The sequence below is a fragment of the Pinus tabuliformis genome, chromosome J (assembly GCF_031772625.1).
Source record: "Pinus tabuliformis cultivar Carrire ecotype Pingquan chromosome J, CPIR1, whole genome shotgun sequence".
NCBI classification, from domain to species: Eukaryota; Viridiplantae; Streptophyta; class Pinopsida; order Pinales; family Pinaceae; genus Pinus; species Pinus tabuliformis.
This window is the reverse complement of record NC_142295.1, coordinates 289,244,818-289,268,441: the sequence shown is the minus strand read 5'-3', so window position 1 is coordinate 289,268,441 and position 23,624 is coordinate 289,244,818. Positions and strand designations below refer to the sequence as shown.

Genomic DNA, 23,624 nt, shown 5'->3' with positions numbered 1-23,624 from the left:
TGCTTGCACCATGGAGTTTAACTCAATAGTCTGTATTGTGAGTCTGATTTCTTTGAGTTTTAGACGAGACGAGATCTCCCTGCTCTGCATCTACGAGAAGTTTTCTCGATCTGCTTGCATCACGGAGCGCTAGTCTCATATCTGGATTCTGTAATTATCTGAGAAGCTAATATAACTTTGCACATCTTTGCTGCACGTCTTTTATATGGTATCAGAGCCATCTGGTTCTTTGTCCAAGAGCTGTTTTAAATTGTCTGGTTCTTCCATTGAGTAGTATTTGTCTGAGCTACTGTCCACGAGTCTAAGTTTGCGATAAGGCGCTGGTAGAGAGTTGTGAAGGCGAAGGACTGCCGTGTTTGCTTTCCTGGTGCACAAAAGCTTTGATTCTCCTCTGTTCAGGTGCTTACTCATACTTTCTTTCAATGGCTGGTTATGTGAATGAGTTTTCTCTTCAGAAGCCCGAAGACAGAAAGATAGCTCATAAGAATCGATGGTCTTTTATGAATAAGTTTTTAAATAAAACCAGAAATGAAGATGTTCTCTATGATGAAAAAGTATTAGTGCAAGAGTTTGAACCACAGCCTAACTGGACATTGCCAGAGATTGATATTGATAAGCTTTATAAAATGCCTGTTTTCCAGTTTCGAGCTGCTCAGTTATTTAGATTTACATCTGTGAATATTCCTATTTCCACTGGCCAGTCTGTATATCAAATTCCACTAATACAGCCAGAAAATATCAAATGGGGGTTAGAAAATGGTTATAGATATATCCATATCGGTATCATACAATTTGGAATTAATCCTCTAGTCCGTCCTGGTTTAAACACTTCATGCTTGACATGTGTCCTTGATACAAGAATGAATAACTTCGACGACGCTTTATTGGGAGGATTCCAAAGTCCCCTCAATAATGGCCCTGTTTGGTCATCAGTTATCCCCAGGTATCAAGTTTCATTGACAGACCCTTATATCAATGAATTCTTGAATGCTTATATTCAGTTTTATGGTTTTGACGTTGCCCCACAGTCACAGATTGCTCAGCTCCATGCTTCTATATGCCTGAGATTTGTCTCCACCTCCATGCCTCCTCTGAATCCAAAGTTAGCTGGTAGAGCTTTAAAAGAAGGTGTTATTGTTGGCCCTGGTAACACTGCTCCCCTTCAGATTGGTTTTGCAGAATGTACTCTTCCAGATGAATGGAATAGTACTTATATTCCACTTTCACAGAAATATCCTCAACTGCAAACATCTAAAGTTCCTCCGAAATTGTCTCTCGTCCATCATCCTGACGGATCCTCTGGTCTTAAATTTACCACTCCTTCACTCACCAGATCTATGTCATCCTTCCCTAGATCTACAATTTTGGGTGGTAGAAATCCACATATACCCTCTGTTCCCAGAAGTTTATCATCAAGACATTCTGCTCCAAGAGAGGATCATAGAAAATCCACCTCTCATAAACCTGATGATTGTCAGTTCTGTGTTCCATCTTCATCTTCTACATTCCAGACTGATGAATCCCCTAGCTCTGAAGTCTTTATACCTGATATCAAAAGCTTCTCACTTCCTAGAGCTCAGTCAGAAGTTACTGCAAAAATACCAGAAAGATATTTAGAATCTGGAAATTCTAGAAGGACATTTAGCAATGGAACAAAGAAAGCAGATTTCCAATGGTTATCTATGAGAGCAACTTCTGATCCAGATCAGAATGAAAATGAAAAGTTGCATAATTATACAAACTACCAAATAGTTTGTATGCTTCAGAATATTGATGATATAGCCCGGGATGTTTTGGAAATTAAAGAGCACATCAAAAAGATGCATACTGGTTATATTGAGACATTGGGAATCCAAGATACACACACACAAAAGTTAAATAATATTCAGTCAAACATGGGTATCATCTCCAAGTCTTTGGAACATCTTACAAATGCACTCCCCACTCCTGCTTCTCCACCTCATTATAGAGAAGTAGATGTCTTAAGTTCAAAGCTGAAATTCTCCTCCAATTCTGATGAATCAAAGCAAATCTTTTTTAAAGGGGTAGAGAATATAGATAAATCCAGACTTGAGAAGATCCAGAAAGGAATCAATCTAGCTAGAGAAAAGACAGAGTTGATGAAGAATAGACTAGCTGATCTTCCTTCTGTTGAAAGTCTAAGACTGCCAAAGAACTATGTCAGCCTTAGTTCTTTGATCAAACAAAATGGCCAACCATCTGCTCCTACAATAATGGCCATGTCAGGATTAACTGGTGAGCAAACACAAGGGGAATCAAGTTCTAAAAGAGATAGAAGTGATTCTTTTTTCCATTCCAACAAAGGGAAAAGAGGTGCTGGTGATACCAATGCACATGAAGCATCAGCATCTAGCCCGTTCAGCAGATATACTGAAAATCTGCAATCTATACCTATAAGGCTAGACAATCCTGCTTCCAGAGGATATGGAAATTCATTATTAGTAAATATTGATTGCCTTGATTACAATGAAGTAATTGTTGTTTTGCATAATGTCCATGCTTGGGCATTACAAAGGAAAGCTGAAGCCAAAGTATCATGGTCTGATGTAGTTACTCAAATTGTATGGTCTTTTACTGGCATACTAAAGCAATGGTGGGAAAGGCTTGCAGAGGAAGAGAAAGATCAAATAGTTGAACATAGTACTGATCCATTAAGAGCACTATTTGAAGCTTTAAAACATGAATTTGTTGGATTAGTCCCTGAAGATTCAGCCCATCATTCACAGTTATTTCTCTCCCAGAAGTTATGCGACATTGATTACTTGCAAGAGTATTTTTGTGTTATGCAAAAACTTCTGTATCAGGCTAGTGATCCACATAATGTTGCCTATCTGAGATATTACATCCAGTCTATGCCTGGTAAAATTCCTGATCTAATTAACCAGTACATAGCAGATCATAAAGTGAATTTGGAAGGACAATCATTTGCAGCTATTCACCAATTGATTGTCACAATATTGCAGAAAGAATGTGCAGAGAGCAAAGCCAAGAAGAATTTTTCAAAACAGATGCACTTTAGCACAAAGCTTTGCAATAATTTCAAGGAAACCTATAATTTTGGTTGTCACAAGAAAAGTGAAAGAAAGGTTTCTAAAAAGGCAAAGTTTGATAACTCTTGCTCCTGCAAGGCTGATAAATACTTTCCTAAAAAGAAAAAATACTTTCCTTCCAAAAGATCATTTAAGGGACGAAGGGTAGTATTTAGGAAAAGATCAAAACCTTCTAAAAAAGGTGTGTGTTTTATTTGTGGCAAAGAAGGTCATTATGCTAACGCTTGCAGAGAAAGAAAAGATAAAAAGCAGATGAAGATAATGAATATCTTTTCTACAATACATGATCCACAAGATTGGGATCTCATATCCCACTCTGATGGAGAATACTTTGAAGTTTCAAGTTCTTCTTCAGAATCTTCAGATAATGAAATTCCTGAAATCAGGAAATTAACAATTGATTCAGAATCATCTGATTCTGATGAAACATTCATTCCTGATATTAAAATGTTCAGTTTGAATTCCTCAGGAGAAATACAAGCAAAGATTGCAGCAGTCAAAGCTGATCTAGCACAGTTAGATCCAGTTCAGTTCACGGCAAGAAGAAGATTGACTGAAAAACTTGAGAATCTTGAGAAACAATTGCCATCCAAAAGGAAAGAAAGATTTTCAGAGGAAGAAAGAGATGATGATGACTTCATCGAGAAAGAGTTCGATTCAATGTTCAGACCTTTGCAGATTTCAGTATCTCCAGGTATGAATCAAATTGATGCTCTTAAAAAGAAGATCACAGATTTGGAATCTTCAATTCATCATACAAGGTCAGAAATGATACAGTTGTCATCCAAACTTCAAACACTTATTTCTGATTATGATGATTGTAATTCTAAATTAACAAGCCTACTGATGAAAAGTGTGCCAGTTATTGAAGAAATATCCCCAAAGAAAAATGTTGAGCTTTTTAATGTTATGGGCATCGGAGATAGAGTAGTGATTCCAATAAGAATTAAAGTCCCTAGCATTAAACCATATACTTTGGATGCTCAAATAGATTCTGGTGCTATGAGTAGTTGCTGCAAATATAAAGCCATTCCTCATTATTATTGGCAGCCTACTAAACTTCAATTCAGGGCTATCACTGGTGACTTAATGGAAATAAGTCATATAGCTCCTGAATTTCCTATTTTCTTGAATGATGTCCAGGTTTTTGTCACTTTGTATAGTTTTGATACTGGTGCTGATGTTCTGTTAGGACAAGATTTTCTGAAGAAATATTTGCCAGTCACTTTTGGACAAGATTATGTTATATTCTCCACCACTACTGGTCCTATCACAGTCCCTGCTTCCAGTGATTACAAAATTAATGTGCAGCCTGAAGATCAGGATCCTCTCCAGTATAGTCTGCAAGATCTGACCAAGATTAATAAGATCGTAAAAAATGCAGAGTTACATGGTCCCAAAACTTTGCAACAAATTTCTGATAAACTTCGTGCAGATTGTACTTCCAGTAGGCCAGATGCCTTTTGGGCAAGAGAAAAGTATTTTGTTGCACTACCTTACCGAGAAGGATATATTCCTAGGCCACAAAAAGCCAGTGCAAAACATATGAGTCCAAAAGAGCAAGAATTATGCAAAGAAGAAATTGAACAATTGTTAGAACAAAAGCTTATTGAACCCTGCAAGAGCCCTTGGGCCTGCCCGGCTTTTTATGTCAATAAGCATAATGAGCAAAAAACAGGCAAGAAAAGGCTTGTGATTAATTATAAGGCTTTGAATGATGCTCTTCTTCCTATTCGATATCCTCTGCCTAACAAAGAATTGTTACTTGCTAAGATTACTAATGCTAATGTGTTTAGCAAGTTTGATCTTAAAAGTGGATTTTGGCAGATTGGTATTATTCCTGCTGACAGGTATAAAACAGCCTTCACTGTTCCTCATGGCCAATATCAATGGACTGTGATGCCCTTTGGTTTGAAAAATGCTCCATCTGAATTCCAAAAAAGGATGGAAGACATTTTTGGTGGGGTAGAGTACATTATTGTATATATTGATGATTTGCTTGTATTTAGCAGAGATGTAAATATGCACAAGATCCATTTAGAACAATTCTACCAACTTGTATATAAGCATGGATTAGTACTTTCAGATTCAGAAGAGAAGTTTCAGATTGGAAAAGTCAAGATTGATTACTTGGGTTTACACATAGAAAAAGGACATGTAGAACTTCAGCCACATGTGCTAACCCATCTATTAAAGTTTCCTGATATAATTGTCGATGTAAAGACCCTGCAGAGATTTCTTGGATGTCTGAATTATATAAGAAAATTTTATGCTAAACAATCAGAGGATACAAATATACTGCAGAACAGACTAAAGAAGAAAGGTGTCAGTTGGACAGATGAAATGACAGCAGCAGTAATTAGTATTAAGAGTAAGCTTAATGATTTGCCAAAACTCAAGCTTCCTGATACTAATCTTCCTTTTATACTTGAAACAGATGCTTCTTATCACACTTGGGCTGCAGTTTTGTTACAAAAGCATGGAAGAAAAGAATTGGTTTGTGCCTATTCCTCAGGATCTTTTGATGATACAGAGAAAAAGTATCCTTCTTCTCATAAAGAAATACTTGCAGTAAAGAGAGGAATAAAGAGATTTCACTTGTTCTTGAAAAGTGTTAAATTTATTGTCAGAACAGATCTAAAGCATATGAAACAGATGTTGGCAAACAAAAGATTGTTAGAAGAAGGTAGTACCAGAGTACTAAGATGGGCACTATGGCTAGAAGGTTTTGATTTTGATATTGTTTACAAATCTGGTGCAGAAAATTATCTTGCTGACATGCTTACCAGAGAAGGTGCTCAAGAAACCAAGGAGATCAAGATGTTCAGACCACTTAATCAGCACGAAGCTTCTACAAGTCAGTCGAGTCATGTCGAGTCTAAAAGAGTTAAGTCTGTTACAGTCTGTAGTAACTGTCATTATGAGTTTTGTCCAGAATGTCTATCAAAACAGGTCCGAGTCTTGCCATTATGCTTAAGACAAATCATTTTGCAAAAATGGTTTGATTCTGAGGAGTCTAGGTGGTCATATACAAAAGAGTTACCATATAGGATTAGGCCATGGCGTGTTTATTATGCATTGTCTAGGGAACCAGATCCTGTTTATTTTGGGTGTATTCAAAATACTGACTGGACATGGTCAGACTACTTTTCTATTCACCAAAGAGCTAGGATACATGGTTCGGTTAAGGTCATATTTTATGCTAACGCTATAGATCCCTCTAACAATTGGTGGAGTCCATGGTTTAAGCTATTCATGTTTAGATATTTGCCTAGAGCTAAAAGCATTTTTGATAGGACTTTTGTTGACTTTGTCAGAATCTTCCATTGGGAAATGCATGTAGCTGTCCAGAATGATTACGTCTTAGAGTTTGAATTCATCCACAAACACACAATTGTCATTCCTAATGAAGAAGATGAGTCCTTTAAGCTTTCTGTCAAATTCAGAGGATTGATATCAGTGGACCCACATGACAGGCCAACATTCATGTTCACATTCCCATTCTTTTGTTGTACCAGAGAAGCAGCACCATATTGGCTAGATGAGTCTATCCCATACGAAGTGCTGGCTCCAAACAATGAAGAACTAATTGAAGAATTGATAGAACAAGACCAAATCAGACTTGGCCATAATAATCCAGCTGTTCCTGATACTCATGCACATGATTACGATGACAGGGCTAACAGCGACTGATTGAAAGGATCAATCAAATGAAATCCTTTCATATCCTGCTTTATTTGTACATATACTGCTCTTTGGTTTCCGTGGGATTTAGTCCAAATAAAATCTCCACTGTGTAATTACTTTATCCTGTTGTTCTTTGGTTTCCGTGGGATTTAGTCCGAATAAAATCTCCACTGTGTAATTACTTTTGTATAAAGAGCCGATGTCCTAGATTCCGGCCATCTTTTCACTTCAGAGATGTCATGATTCGGTCCCCATATGGCTTAGCCTCCAAGGGACGAGATAACAAGTGGTTGTCCCCACTTGCCCGAATCTTCAGAACTGTTCATTACTTTTGTACAAAGTTCTTTCGTGATAGACATCTTGCATGATGTTCTAGCGAAAGTTTGATTCTTTTGGTTTCAAGTTCCCGGTAAAACCTTTCACCGGATGACCTGCTAGGATATTATAAATACTAGCATTGTAAGCTCATGAGGGGCATTAGAGTCTTGAGAGTTTGGAGAGAGTCCGAGTAGTGTTGTAGTCTGAGTGAAGTCTCCCTGCTCTGCATCTGCGAGAAGTTTTCTCGATCTGCTTGCACCACGGAGTTTAACTCAATAGTCTGTATTGTGAGTCTGAGTTCTTTGAGTTTTAGACGAGACGAGATCTCCCTGCTCTGCATCTGCGAGAAGTTTTCTCGATCTGCTTGCATCACGGAGCGCTAGTCTCATATCTGGATTCTGTAATTATCTGAGAAGCTAATATAACTTTGCACATCTTTGCTGCACGTCTTTTATATATATATATATATATCAATCCATTTTCAAAATAAAAAATATAGCATTGGGCTTCTTCATTGCATTTGGGAGACTCTCCTTTTGGTTCAAAGTGTATTTTTGGAGGGGATTTTAACACTACTCTACATCAATGGGAGAAGAAAAGTAGATCTCTAGTAAGATATCAATTTCAAGAAACTATGGAAGACATCATGCACTGCCAAAACTTGTTGGATCTTAAACCAATATCCAACAAGTTTACTTGGAATAACAAGACATATATCCCAATCCATATCGCCGCCAGACTAGACCACTTCATAATTGTTGATTCATTTCTAACAAAAAATATTAAGGTATCCTCATCCATTCTCCATTAGAAAAATTATGATCATCGCCCTATTAGACTGTAAATTTTAGAAGATGATGATTATGGCCTTATTCTTTTCTGCTATAATCCACTTTCCCATTGAAAAGAAGGTTTCAGACTTGGTAAAACAAATGGAGAGTATGGGTCCTACACAATCTTATTTAAAATTTGGGAGAAGAAGATAAAGAACCTCAAGGAAGCCTTAAAGCAGTGGGCTCGCGAGTAGATGATGGATAGGCAATTTTCTATACAAGCACATCAAATGGTAATGGAGTCCCTTCAATCAAAAATAGAGGAATATCATATTACTTATAAGAGTCTAATAGAGGAAAAGAAATAATTTGGAGCCTTTCATAAGGCTTTGAAAGAATAGGAAGAAGAATGGAGATTAAAATCTAGGAGTCTATGCCTCCAGGAAGGAAATATGAATTCAAAGTTTTTTCATAATCAAGTAAGGAAGAGGATATGTAAAAATAGCATCAAGGAGTTAGTGAACAATGGTAATAAAATTTTGGGATTTAAGAAAATCAAAGAAGAGGCAGTCTACCACTATGCTAAGTACAATATTGCTAGTCTTGCTAGCATTGAGGTAGAATAATATATGCTAGAACATGTCCCTAAAATTCTTTCTCATGTGGAAAATCTAATGATCGTGAAGGAAATTTCAGAGGAAGAAATCCAAAAAATGGTTTTCTCATTTAATTTAGATAAATATCCCAAATCATTTTTATCATAAGTATTGGTAGGTAATAAAATATGATTTTTGTAGAGTGATTGACTAATCATTTAAACACAATTGCATGGGTGGAGGAATCAATACTTATTCGCTAAAATTTATCCCAAAGAAAGAAAATCCACCTTCTTTGTTAGTTTTAGACCAATCTTGTTGTTTAATGTTTATTATAACTTCATTTTAAAAATTTTGGCCTCAAGATTGAAATTTCTTCTTCCAAAATTAATCTTTGAGAACCAGAGTGGATTTGCGCATAAAAGACAAATATTTGATAACATTATCCTATTCCAAGAAGCAATTCATTCTAGTCAAGAAAGATAAGACCAAGGCATGATCATCAATCTTGATATGGATAATGCCTTTAACAGATTTAGACATGATTATTTATTCAAGTTATGCCAAATTTTGGCTTTGATGAAAGGTTTATAGATTGGGTTTCCCTCTACATTAAATCGCCTTAGATATCGACATCAGTAAATGAAAGGGAAGCATGATTCTTTCATGCTTCTCATGCCCTTCATCAATGATTCCATTTTTTCCTCCTTTTTATGTATCATAATGGTTATCTCCCTTAGCAGAAGTTTAGAGTTTGAAAGAAATACTTAGCATATACTTGGTCTCAGGTTTTTTCATGGAATAATATATAAATCAGTCTCAATTTGTTTATGATACCCTCGTTTTAGGAGGGGATTGTACAATAATTGTACAAATATTTAAATTGGTCCTTGATAAATTTTTGGATGCCTCTAGAGGTCTAAAAAATTCAGGAAAATCATACATTTTTTTCTAGAATGCCTCATCTCACAACCAAAAACAAATAGGAAGTATTATGGGCTTCCACCATATGGAATATTGGAAATAATTTAAATATTTATGGGTTCTTATTTGTTTGAAATCACATTCCTTTCTATCATGGGACAGTGTCATTTCTAAATTTGAAATGAAATTTGTTGCTTGGGGAGCTTGTTGGCTCAACTTAGCTAGATGCATTGTGTTGATCAAAGCCTTTATTTCTTCTTTCCATTTCTACCAATTCACTTCCTTCCTTTCCAGAAAAATTTCTCTCTATGTGATGGCTAAGTATATATTCAAGTTTCTTTATGAAGGGGGGTATTCTAGCACAAAACATTCATTTAATAAAATATGTAACAGTCATGTATACAAAAACCCATGGAGGCCTTGACATTAGAGACCCTATGCTTATAAACAAAGCAATAGGAGAAAAGTTAGTATGGAGGTTTATCACTTAGGAAGAAGATTGGTGGAAGGAAGTCCTTAAGGAAAAATATCTTCGGATAGAACGAGTTCGATGCTTCGAGTCAATCTAAGGCCCCAAAGGAGGCTCAATGGTTTTGAAACTACTCGCTTCAACATCCCCTCTTATCAACTCAGATGTCTTTTGGAAACCTGGAAATGGAAGATATTAATTTATGGAGGGACAAAATAATGGATAAGAAACCCTTGGAACACAATTATGAGTTTCTACCTATGAGGGAATTCTTTTGTGCTCAAGGAAAATCAACACTAGTAGACATTTCAGATTGGGACAATGAAGGCAATTGGATAGGCTAGAACCTTAGAGGGTTCGCTAAAAATGTGCAACATTTGGCTTACAAACTTTGAGACAATCTAGTTGGTTGTGTTATGTGGCAGCCAAAGGAGGCGGATCAGCTTGGATGAAAGCATTCTTCGTACTTGATGAAGGAAGTTTATGAAACCTTTCTATTCCCCCAAAAAACTCCCCTTAGATCAAGTACTTAGACGAATATATGGAGAACTAATGCCAATCCAAAGGTAAATTCCTTTTATTGGCTCCTAGTGCATAAAAAAATGATTACTGAGAATTTGAGAAAATGGGGCATTCAAGGTCCTTCAATTTGTCAGCTTTGCAAGCAGTGAGAGAAATATATCCAATGTATTTTTCTAGAGTTTTCATATACAAAAGCAACCTGGTTAGATGTGTGTACTCTTCTTTCAAGCTATTTAAAATGGCTAACTTCCCTTCGGGAGTATTTGACATAGGGGTCAACAAATTACTCTGTGAGTATCTCTCATAAATCCTTTTTTAGAAATTATTGGGAAGCACTTCCAAAATTAATTTGTTGTAAGGCATGGATAGCTAGAAGCAATGCAGTCTTCAATAATTTGGAAAATTTTCCACACTTTATATCCATGGAAGCTATTATTTTGTGCTCTAAGTATGGGGCTTTAAAGTTTGCTAATGAGTCCTCTCAGTAGGGATTAGACACACTTGAAAGGAAATGGTTTTCAAAATTTTCCAATTTGGACAAACTACCTATAGTTATGGAATGGATTAACAAAATTTCTCAGGATGTTTGGAAGCTAAGATTGATAGAGGCAGAATTACGATCTTAGAAGTGACAGTGAGAAGGACTAATCCTCAAGTTTGATGGGGCTTCAGAAAGGAATCTAGGGGTGGTAGGAGGGGGAGGGTTTCTCTATAGCCCCAAGGAAGGTAAAGTTTTAGAGTATTCATGGGGCTTAAGATGCATGAAAAATAATGAAGCTGAAGCTTATGCCCACTACCAAGGGATTCATTTAGCCAAAAAAAAATAGGTAACTTTTCTCACTGTTTTTGTAGACTCCTTCCTCTTATTCAATATTTGGTGAAGGGATCCTCTCCCAGGGATAAAACATTATAAATTCTTATGAAAAGAATTAGGATATCAGTGGAAGGGTTCAATAGCATATTTATATGTTCTTTGTGATCTCAATAAAAATGCAGACTCATGTGTTAATGAAGAGTGTTAATGTGTAGACATTTAGGAAGTCAAAAACCCATGTAGCAACAGGTGGGAACTAAGGTTTGAGATCACGAATTCTACAGCAACCTAAGTACTAACTCTGGAGAAGAATAGGGTTAGAGCAGCAGAGCTTCATATAAGGGGGAAAAAAACTGACCCGACAGATGGAAAACGCGGGGTCCATTGGGACCCCATCTTTCAAACAAATAATGATGCACAAGAAGACAGCACAAGATGGGGTGTAGATATCGGGGTATGAGAAGTCAGACCAGGAGAATCCATCTAGCAAGGGGAAGAGAAGTAATGAAGGTAAAAACACCAGAAAACTGAAGGAAAATGATGAGAGCAAAAACACAAAGCACAGAGATAGCAAGAATCCCTCCCAAGGACAGTTTTCTCAAGGAAACAAAACAAAAAAGGAATAGGCAGTGATAGAGGAAGAGGTTCTAAATCAAGATAAAGAGGAACAGGGGGGAACAACATCAGCACTCAATGGGAAGAAAAACCAAGGACCGTGCAAGCCTAAAGCCACAGAAACCCTAAGGGTTGTGATTTCTAATCCAGAAATTTAGTCGTACCGAGAGCACATGGTCGAACATGCAGTAATCTGGAGGTTCATGGGGTTCTGGCCAACAGAGAGAGCATTGTGCCAATGGATAAAGCAACAATGGAAACCCAGAGGTGATGTAAGGTTACACTTAGGAGCCAAGGGTTTCTTTACTGTTGTTTTCTCCAATCTGGAAGAGAAGGATCGAATATTCGATGGAGGGCCGTATTTCTTTGCCTCTATGGGCCTTTACATAAGGCCATGGAAACCCAAATTTGGACCAGAAAAGGAAACCTTCAAGCAGATACCAGTTTCGATACGCCTTTTTTCTCTTCCAATTGATTATTGGGGACATGCAACTCTGGAACAGATAGGTAACAAGCTAGGGACCTTCATCAAGGCCTCAGAAGCGACATTACAAAAAAGGTATACCTCTTGTGCTAGAATCTGCGTGGAGATGGATGTTTCGGGAGCATTGCATGAGGGCCTATGGCTGGAATACAGAGACGAAGATTATTTCCAAGCCATTGACTATGAGAAAATCCCATTCCGTTGCAGAAAATGTCATGAACATGGTCATTTAATCAGAGAATGCCCACTGAACAAAGCAGTAGGGGAAAACAAGGAAAATAAGGGAGAAAAGAACAAGGAAAGCTTCACAAGACGGAAAGCCAAACAGAGAGCAAATAAAAAATTCCATACCAAGGTGAGTACTTCACAGAGAAAGATAAGAAATCCATTTGAAGTATTAGAAATAGAAACGGAATCAAAAGACAACAACAAAGAACAAGAAACCAAGAAAATAGGCAGATCTACAGCAACACCAGAAATAAAAGAACGGGAGGAGAACCCTTTAAGTATCATCCATCAGGTTCTCGAAGTACCGGAGGAAGTAGAAGAAGATTCGGAGATTCTCACCAGTGAAATCGGGCTCGAAGATATGGATTTAAGCGACATACTAGAGCAAGAGGGTATGGATCTACCAACCATGGTGGAGAACTAGAAGAAGAAGGGAATGGAACATGTATCAAGAGAGGAGGTAAATAGAATCAATGACCTATTCATAGCACGACAACGGGCAGAGATGGAGCTGTAGAGTAAGTGCTTAGGAACAGCTAAGGGGCTAGGGGTCCACACACAGGGATTGCATCAAACCTCCATCAACTCCAAGCACTGGAAAAAGAGAGGAAGAAGGACTAACAATGAGGCATTACAAGAACTAGGACAAATGCTTTTAAATTCAGGTAAGATGAAAGCCCTTGAGGCTTTCTCACTAACCTCCTAAACTCTGTTTAAAATGAAAGTTCTTTCTTGGAATGCTAGAGGGCTAAATAGCCAAACAAAACAGCGTCTATTAAAGAAGAAGGTCCAAAAGGAACAACCAGACATAGTGTTTGTGTAGGAAACTAAGTGCTCAAGCAACACGGTAGTTAATATCAGCAAAAAACTAGGTAAACGCATGGAATACTTGGAGACAGCAAGCAATGGATGGGAGGGAGGCTTGGTCATTTTGTGGAATCCACAGGTTATCCAGCTCCTTTCCTCTGAAGCAGCCAGATCCTACATAGCTTTAGAAGTCCAAGTAGTAGGGAACTCAGAGACTTATCTTTGCACCAATGTCTATGGTCCCCAGAATCTAGAGGCGAAACTTATATTTCTAAGAACACTTTTCAACCTGAAGCAAAGATATCCTCAAGCTAAGGCGATCTTTGGAGGTGATTTCAACATGATCACTTCACTCACGGAAAAGAGAGGAGGTATTAGAAAACTCAACAGAGACTCTGAAGCTTTCCTAGACTTCATTAAATCAGCCAATTTGGTTGATGTTCTCCCCAAGAGCGGCGCTTTCACGTGGAACAACAAAAGGGGAGGTGAAAGGCAAATAGCCTCTCGTCTGGATAGATTTTTAGTAACAGAAAGCATTCTTCTGGATGGAATTAGTGTTGAATCAGACATTCTTCCCAGTGGAGGGTCAGACCACTGGCCCATCACAATGACTGCTGCAATCCAAGGCACTCCTAGAAATAAACCTTTCAGATTTGAAAAGTTCTGGCTCACTCATCCTAAGTTCATTCAGAAAATTGAACAATGGTGGAAAGAACCGTTTGGCTTAAGAGGTACCAAAATGTATCTATTGCAGGCTAAGATAAAACATATCAAAGCCAAAATCAAAGTCTGGAATCATGAAGTCTTTGGGAATATATTCAAGGAAAAAAAGAAACTGGAGGAGCAAATGGAACATATTCATGAAGGATGGATTCAAGGTATCATAGACCAAGACACTGTGGACAGGGAAAAGAAGCTAATGCAGGACTGGCAACTACGATGCCAACAGGAGGAAACACTTTGGAAGCAAAAATCTTGAATCCAATGGCTTAAGGAAGGTGAACAAAACACGAAATTCTTCCATAGATCTGCCATTGACCACAGAGGGGCTAACAAAATTCTAAGCCTTAAAGATGAACAGGGAGCCACAGTACAGACACATCAAGAAATCTCCAACCTACTTATATCCCACTTCAGCAGAATTGCTCAAGAACCTGGGATCAATAGAGAGGAGGCCATTGAGGAACTTACATCCTCCATCCCCAAGCTAATTACGGAGGAGCAAAACATAGCTTTAATTCGAGAAATCTCCCTGGAAGAGGTGGAAGAGGCCGTAAAAGAGATGCCAAATGGTAAAGCACCTGGGCCTGATGGATTTACCATCGACTTTTACAAAGCTTGTTGGGAGATAGTCAAGACAGAAGTATGGGAAGCAGTGGAGGATTCTCTGCACTCCTCCTCAATCCTCAAGTCCCTCAATTCTACTTTCCTTGCCCTTATTCCAAAGGAGGAGGAAGCTAACACTCCCTCAAAGTTTCGTCCAATTGCGCTCTGCAATGTCCTGTATAAGATTATCTCCAAAGTCATAGCCAACAGAATGAAACCTATCCTTCTAGGTATTATTTCGGAAGAGCAGTCAGGCTATGTGGAGAGGAGACAGATTATGGACAATATCTTACTAGCACAAGAGATGATTCACACACTCCAAACACAAAAGAAAGCAAGTATGATGATGCAACTAGACCTGTCAAAGGCGTATGACAAGGTAAACCGGCACTATTTGAAAACTATTTTGGAATCCTTTGGTTTTTCCAAGCAATGGATTAAGTGGATCCTAGCTCTGGTCAAATCCACAAGATTTTCAATACTAGTTAGTGGAGCCCCAACTAACCAGTTCTCTCCTTCACGTGGTTTGAGGTAGGGTGATCCCTTATCCCCCTTCCTCTTCGTGATTTTGATGGAAGCTTTAAGCAAACTAATCAGAAAGGCTAAAGAGGAAGGAATCATTGAAGGACTTTAGCCCTTACCCTCAAATCCAACCACTACTCATCAACAGTTTGTAGATGATACAATGTTGTATGGCATTCCATCAGTTAAAGAAGCTTTGGGATACAAAAGAATTCTTAATATCTTTAGCAAAGCATCAGGTATGGAGCTAAATCTCTCAAAATCATCTATCTTATTTTTTAATACACATCAAGCTGTTCAAAAAAATCTCTCTACCATCCTAGGCTTCGAAATATGTAAACTCCCCTCGAGATACCTTGGGGTTCCACTAACCGACAAGCCCTGGCAAAAATTGCACTGGGAAAAGCTCTTAACTAGCCTGGAAAAAAGATGTCAGCATTGGACACACAGAGCCCTTAACTTCGCAAGTCGTCTGGTCCTCACCAAAGAAGTCCTCCAGGCCATCCCACAATACATGCTCTCCATTCTGCTAGCTCCCAAGGGAGTTTTGCAGAAGATAAGGGTCATCCAAAGAGCTTTTCTCTGGTCGGGCAATTCAGAGAAGAAGAAATGGTCGCTAATGGCGTGGAATAAGCTTTGCAAACCCAAACATCTAGGAGGGTTGAACCTGCAGGACCCATTCACGGTTAACTGTGCCTGTGGAGAAAAATTATGGTGGAGGTGGCTAAAGGAACCCAAATTACCATGGGCCAAACATTGGAAGGAGAAGTATGCTAAAAATTACAGGCTGCAGAACTTAATTTGCATGCAAGATACCCCGGAAGGCTCTCCAATTTGGAACCTGGCGAGAACCAACTGGCATATAATTCAAGAGCAAAGTTTTTGGGAAATTCGAGATGGAAAGACAGCCCTTTTTTGGGAAGATGCATGGCAACAACTCCCTAAACTGGAAAGTCCTGAATTCTTAGATATCCAAAGAAGAAACCAGGAACTAGGAAGAAACACGGTGAATCAATAATGGAAGCCCAACGGAAATGACTAGGGGTGGAGAATATGGATATTCAATGAAACAAAACCTCTGGAAGAAGAAAATGATAGTTTAAAGGACCTAAGAACACAGCTGGACAAAAGAAGAATAAGGAAAGCAGGGGATAAGGACCAATTACGCTGGGGAAAGCTTGAAGGAGGCAATTTCACACTCAAAGAAGCAAGAACACATGTAGAAGGTACTGAGCATGAAGAGAAAGTCAAGTGGCACAACAAAGTTTGGGAAGCCCAACTATGGCCGAAGATTAAAATGTTCCTCTGGCTCCTGATGCACAGAAGAACTCTTACTTGGGAGAATCTCCGGAGAAAAGGATTCATTGGTCCTTCTCGCTGCCCCATGTGTGGAATTGAGGAGGAAACCATGAATCATCTCCTCAACACCTATGAATGGGCAGACAACATATGGAATTGGGCGGAAACTACTCTTAAAAGGACGGATAGCATAAGGAATTCAATTCAAGAGACAACAGAGAATTGTGGTGCTAATTTCTCCAATACTCAATCGGTTAATATAATATGGAAACTTATACCAGGGTTCATAGCATGGACAATTTGGAAAGAAAGAAACAGGCGAGTATTCCTCAATGAAACAAGAAGCATAAACTACACAAAAGACACAATTCTTCAAAATATCAAGCAAACAATTCTCTCCAAAGGGAGAATGGAATAGGACAAGAACATCTCTGCTTCAGACTTACAGATTCTGAAAGATTTTGGCATTAACATGGGAACCTTCTCGACTTCTTCGATTCATCAACAGGATCCAATTTCCAATGTGAATTCTTGAATTCCTCCGCCAACAAGTTTCCTCAAACTCAATTTTAACGGAGCCTCCAAGGGAAATCCGGGACCTGCAAGCATTGGAGGTGTTCTCAGGGATAGAAAAGGGGAAATTCTGCATATTTATAGTCAAGAGCTGGGTGTAGGGACTAATAACGAAATGGAATTTGCAGCGCTTGAACAGGGTTTGAGAATTCTCAGAAGATTGAAAGCTGGAGCCACCGTGGTGGAAGGGGACTCTCAACTGGTGGTCACTGCAGCAAGAAGAATGTATACAGGAACTAAACCAAGTAAAGTCACACAGCACTGGAGGCTTGCCAAGGTAACAGAACTTATCGCAGAACATCTATCATGCCTGGACAGATTAATCCTTCATGCAGTCAGACGTAAGGCGAATACAGTGGCAGATCATTTGGAAAATTACGGAATCGATAATCCCTCATCCCACTTGGACACCTATTGGCAGGAGATCACATGCACAGAGCTAAAGAACAGGTGCACTCTTCTTTTGAGGCAGGACATTATTTAACGAAAGAAGTGGCGACGAAGTACGGAAAATTTTTCCCCATATAAGAAGAATGAATGCAACCAATCGACGAGACATTAGGATAAGTGGATGGCAGGCTCAGGTAGTACAAGAAAGGAAGTGGCAATTAATTCACAAGAATGTAGGGCTAGTACCAAGGAGCACAGCGAACAAAAAATATGGGCAGCGCCGGCATCAAACCACAAAGGGAGACACTTGGCAATCCGCGAATTGGTTCAAGCGTGGCAAAGTTAATAATAAGGATTCGTATCATCAACAAAAATGTGGGGATCGGAGCAGCAGTTATTATGACTAGACATGCGATCATCAGTCGAAAAAGTGGGTAGGCTTAGGCCATTCAGGGTCTCCATTCACTATAACTATGGTCTCCCACCGCGAGAGTAATGCACTGTTTTCCCACAGCACTCAGCATAGTATCAGTTGCGTTCTCATAAATCTTAGAATTTCTGCTCTCTGTCATAGGAACATGGCATGTGAGGGTATTCGTAATGCCTCAGCCAATAGAGACCTGTAGAGTGCTCGGGACTCTTATGAAACACGAACCTCCCTTAAGGAAAAGTGCAAGATTGAGGAACTTGAAGCGATTGTTGCAGAGGAGGAAGAGCACCTGGAGGAACAGGATTTGGAGAAGGAGGTGGAGTGGGTTTAGGATCCCAGAACGGCAACCACTCGGGCTACTCAATTTGTGTAGACTCAGGCGGAGATGTGGAGAATGAAGACCATGTTAGCAAAGGCAATCAGTATGCAAGGGGAATACATTACTCAAGCTCATCAAGCTATTTCTGTTATCTCCACGGATCACATGGCGAAACCGGAAGCCTTGGATTTCAAGATTAGTGCTCTGTTGCAGCAAGTTGACAATCTCTCCCAAAAAATGAGTGTTTTAATTAGCCTTCTCAGGCACACCATTCGCCAGGATTCCTCTGCTGTGGGGGAGGGTGCAGAGGAGGCCACAGGAACTAGCTAGGGGAAGCGAGCTTCTCAGCGCTCTCCTCTGCCTGGTAATTCTACTGCTTCTGCCAACCCGGGTACCACCACCAAATATTCTGTCATCCTCAAGCTGTAATGGCTTGTTTTGGCAGCTTCAGTTGGCTCTTGCTGCTCAGAACTTATTTTGTCTCTGTTTCTCTGGTTTACTGGTCACCTATCTATTTTAACTCTTACTGTTTCGGATGTCCATTTGGTCTGTTCTCTTTATGTTTTTCAGTTGCCGGAAAGGGCACTCGGTTTTGCAGGCCCCAACGTTTCTCTGTGCTACCCTGCGTGGTAAGCCTTGGGGTCATTTCAGCAGAATTTTAAGGTTCTTAAGCGCTGTAAACGAGCAAGGTTGTCTCTCTATAGTTTGTGCGAGAAAACCTTTTTGTACTCTATGTATCTTATGAATTAATACAAGCATGCTGATTTACAAAAAAAAAAAGAGTGTAAATTAAGATTGGGAGATTTAAAAATCGATGGTGGAATTAGGGCTTCTGCTATTCCTTAGAAATAAATGGATTAGCATTGCAATATTATGAAGGACTACATTATCAATAAGTTATAATATGATATGTAAATTTTATTTTTTGGTGGGTCAATTTTGTAAGGTATATACCTACAAAATCCCCTTTTTTGTTGTCTAGTTTGGAATCCCTCTACAAAAATTTGTAGTTTTTCTCAAAAAGAGGGCTCGAGAATTAGAACTAAATGGATTGGCATTACACAATTATTAAGGGCTACATTATTATTAAGTTGTAGTATGATTTGTAAAAAATAAATTGGTGGGTCAGTTTTATAAGCTATATACCTACAAAATTCCCTTTTTTGTTTTCCAATTTCGAGTCCCTCTTGAAAAGGTTTTAGTTTTGCTGAAAAGGATGACTCAGAATTTTTTTTTTTGAGGATATAGTTATGTACTACCTGATGTTGAAAAATGGCAACAAGAAATTCCAATTTAATTTGTCCTTGAATAAAATTGAGAATTAAAATCGAATTCTATTCTCATAACAGCTTGTAAATAGTTAATTAAGTTTAATTAACTTAATTAGCTTAGGAATTTTGAGTTGGAATTCTTTCTATAGTCATGTATATGTTCTCCCTAAGTTTTATGGGTCCAGTATGAGTTTAAATTGAGTTGTAAATTAGATAACTCAATTTACTGAGTTATGTTCAGTCAAATTAGTTCCAAACTATTTGTGGAACTAATAGAGAGTTAAACAGTCAGTTGGTGCACTAGTGCATCCATAAGTGTCACTCTAGTTAACTGAAGATTCCTTCATCAGAAACTCATGCATGTCGATTATGAGAAAGACCTAGTTGAGACTAGAGTGCAGGGACAATGTATTATCAGTTGTGTGATTTACTGAGTTGTAAATATCATGCATGAAATTAGAGAAGAACCTATGTATGGATTGCACAGTTTTGGAAGCATGAATTCCCTTTAAATATGGGCTATTCATCATAGGAATTACACAAGATATTATGGGCTTGGAGTGCAGTAGAATAGGCTAAGGATTTAGCTTGATCTAGCTTGTGATCTAAGAGAGTTGAGCATACTTGTACGAAATTGTTCTAGTAAGAACAAGCTTTGTATATTCACTCATATTTCTGATATATGCAATACAGATAGCGGGGTTTTGAGAAGTGGATTTGACATCTTGTATTATGTGCCATTGATTTATCTTCTTCTTGTTCATATTGTTTTCATCAGTCTATTGGCTTCTGCTGGTTGAAAATAGAAGTAGATTCTAGTCTTGTGCTTTAGTACATTGCATGAGCTTGTGAATCTACAAGAATTTCTACATGGTATCGGAGCTAAGAATAGTATACTATAGGAGATTTTGAATTTTTGAGTTCTGGGTTATAGGTGAAATTCAAATTTGCAATACATACTTCAGGATCGACAGATGGCGTTCTACAGTTTGCAACTCGAATATGCCTTAGAAGGCAGCTTGAATTTTATAGCCTGGAGGGAAATAATGGAGGTTGATCTAGAGGATGATGGCTTGAACGAATTCGTTGATCAATAAATTCATAAGCCAGCAACATCAAATGCACAAATTTTGGCCAAATGGAAGAAGTGTGTGGCGAAAGCGAGGCGGATAATCCTTGAGGGAGTTCAAGACCACATTGTCTCGAGTCTCCATGGCAAGGAAACTTTGTATGTTATGTGGAAAATATTGACGGACTTGTATTAGAAGAGCAATGACCAAAGGAAATTGGCACTAACAGACAAACTTCAAAAAATCAAAATTAAGAAAGGTGAGACGATTCCAAAATACTTGACCAAGTTCACTCAGTGTCATGGTGAACTTGGAAGTGTTTGAATCACGGTTGTCGAGGATGATATGGTGAGTCTTTCTCTTCTAGGACTCCCAAAAAGTTGGAACAGTTATCAGGACTCTGTCAATGGCCAGGAGAAGTTACCGGATTGGAAATGACTATGGTCAGATTTGATGCAGGAGGAGATCAGGAGGAACACCAGGGATGGCTCTTCATCAAAGATTGATAATGAAGAGAGTTGTGCCTTAGCAATTAAGGCGGAGAAGGGGAAGGGAAAGCTTCCCATTCCAAATCAGATTCTTATCATAGAGATAAGAAGAAATACATGACGAAAGTTAAGTGCTTTCATTGTCATGAGCTAGGTCATTTTTCTACAAATTGTCCACTCAAGAAGTCCAAGAATAAGTCCTTGGGAGGAGCGGTGGGTGAGGCATTGACCTCTCAATTCGAATTGGACTTTTCCCACATTGCATGCATGGTTTCATCAATGATGGGAAGTGTATGGTACTTAGATAGTGGAGCTTCATTCCACATGACTCGTGACAAACAGTTATTCAATGACTTGGAGGAGAAATATCTCCAGATGCATATTGAGATGGGTGATGACAGGAAGTATAGTGTTACTAGATTGGACACGATTACTTTTCAAAGGGAGAATGAGGCTCCACTCACCTTGACGAATGTTATGTATGTGCCCGGGCTGAATAAGAACTTGGTATCTATTACCATGCTTGAGGATAGAGGCTATGATATGATCTTCTCGAAAGGAAATGCGTTCCTTCGACACATAGCCATGGGTCAAGTAAAGAAGATAGGGGTTCGGGTGAAGAATCTCTATAAGCTGGATGTAGAGGAGTGTGTTGCTTTGAGCACAAAAGAAGAAAAGGTGCAGAGCCGAGACATTGGCAAGTTGTAGTACATGCAATTGGGCCACTTGCATCATGGGGCTTTGAAGATATTGCAACAGATTTCTACTGCCCTTCCCAAAGGCACACTTGAGCAAGTTGATACATGAAAGGGGTGTACTTTGGGAAAATACACCAAGTCTTCCTTTCACCACAGAGATAATCGAGCAGAGGATATTCTAGAGAGAGTCCATTCATATGTGTGTGGACCATTCTCGACAACATCCATGGACAAACATAGGTATTATGTTATATTTGTTGATGACTTTTCTCGAAATTGTTGGATATTTTTCATGCAGAAAAAAGATCAAACTTTCACAAAGTTTTGTGAGTTTAAAGCACTGGTGGAGAAAGAGACGGGAAAGAAGGTTAAATATCTACAGAGTGAAAACAGTGGTGAGTATGTCTCAAATGAGTTTAAGAACTTATGTGCAGTGGAAGGGATTAAACGGGAGTTGATGGCACCTCATAACCCTCAGCAGAATGGGGTGGCCAAGAGGAAGAACAAAAGTATAGTAGGGGTAGCAAGGGTGATGTTGCATGATCAGGGCCTACCACTACACTTATGGTCTGAGGCATGCAACACAATGGCTTATGTTCAAAACTGTAGCTCACGTCAGATACTCACGATGAAGACACTAGAGGAGGCCTATTCCGGTAAGAGGCCAGATGTTGGTCACTTCAAGATCTTTGGGTCATCGGTATATTTCCATGTGACCAAATATGCACAGAAGAAGCTTGAGCCAACAACAAAGTTGGGGATATTTTTGGGGTACACTGATACACCTCACAACTATCAGGTGTACTTTCCAACCAGCAAGATGACAGTGGTTCGCAAGGATGTCAGATTTTATGACAAGAAGGCCATGCGAGTTTCCCTTGAGAGGGAGCTTGAGCTACATGTGGATGAGGAGCGTTTAGCTCCTAAGGTTGAGGAGGCTTAGATTGATGTGGAGCAGCCACATGTACAGGATCCGGGAGTGGAGACATCCACTCAGGTAGAGTCTTCCATAGAGGGAAGAAAGAGCACCAGAGAGGCTGACAGATTGTTGGATGATGCACGGAAGAATGTGGGAGCACCCACTTCTCCGTGCAAGCAGAGGAGGCCACCTAAGAGGTACACTAGATGCACGGTTCTTATGGGTGAATGTGTTGTGAGAAAACCATCTTTCTTTAAGGAATAAGTGCAACAATCGTTTGGGTTGATGCCATGGTGGAGTATGACTCCATAGTTCGTAACAGTGTTTGGGATGTGGTCCCGAGACCGTAGGACAAGTGACTGGTCAGCTCCCATTGGCTTTACAAGGTAAATCAAGCTGCAGATGGTAGTGTGGAGAATCATAAGGCTAGATTTGTGTCCCGTGGCTTTTCACAGGTAGAGGGGATTGACAATGATGAGACCTTTGCTCTTGTTGCAAGGTACTCATCGATCATATCTATATTGGCACTATCAGCACAAATGGGTTGGAAGATACATCAGATGGATGTGAAAACAACCTTCCTTAATGTCATTATTGAGGAAGAGGTGTACATAGAACAACCCGAAGGTTTTTATACCTTTGACCATGAGTCGCATGCGTGTCGGCTTAAGAGAGTATTGTATGGGCTAAAGAAAGCACCCTGTGCTTGGTACACCAAGATAGATAACTACTTCACCGAGTTGGGCTTCACGAATAGTGAAGCGGATGCGAACCTATACCACATAGTGGTGGAGGGTAGGTTGTTGATCATTGTACTTTATGTTGATGATCTCATACTAATAGGTGATGATCAACTTATCAAGTCTTACAAGGAGGACCTTGCAAGAGAGTTTGAGATAAAGGACATGCGGCTCATGCATTACTTTCTTGGCATGGAGGTATGATAGGGAGATGGGGAGTTGTTTGTGTCTCAGGGAAAGTATGCCAATGAGATACTCAAGATATTCTACA

General features: G+C 39.1%; 2 protein-coding genes across 2 annotated transcripts; both read left to right on the top strand.

Moving 5' to 3' along the window:
• The first annotated feature begins 13,381 nt into the window (after positions 1-13,381).
• On the top strand, positions 13,382-14,287 carry LOC149226916 (uncharacterized). Its single transcript, XM_089380351.1, has one exon. The coding sequence runs from the start codon at positions 13,382-13,384 to the stop codon at positions 14,285-14,287; it is 906 nt and encodes a 301-aa protein (XP_089236477.1).
• A 303-nt stretch (positions 14,288-14,590) lies between these two features.
• On the top strand, positions 14,591-16,174 carry LOC149226915 (uncharacterized). Its single transcript, XM_089380350.1, has 2 exons — positions 14,591-15,013; positions 15,593-16,174. The coding sequence occupies exons 1-2, from the start codon at positions 14,591-14,593 to the stop codon at positions 16,172-16,174; spliced, it is 1,005 nt and encodes a 334-aa protein (XP_089236476.1).
• Positions 16,175-23,624: the final 7,450 nt, after the last annotated feature.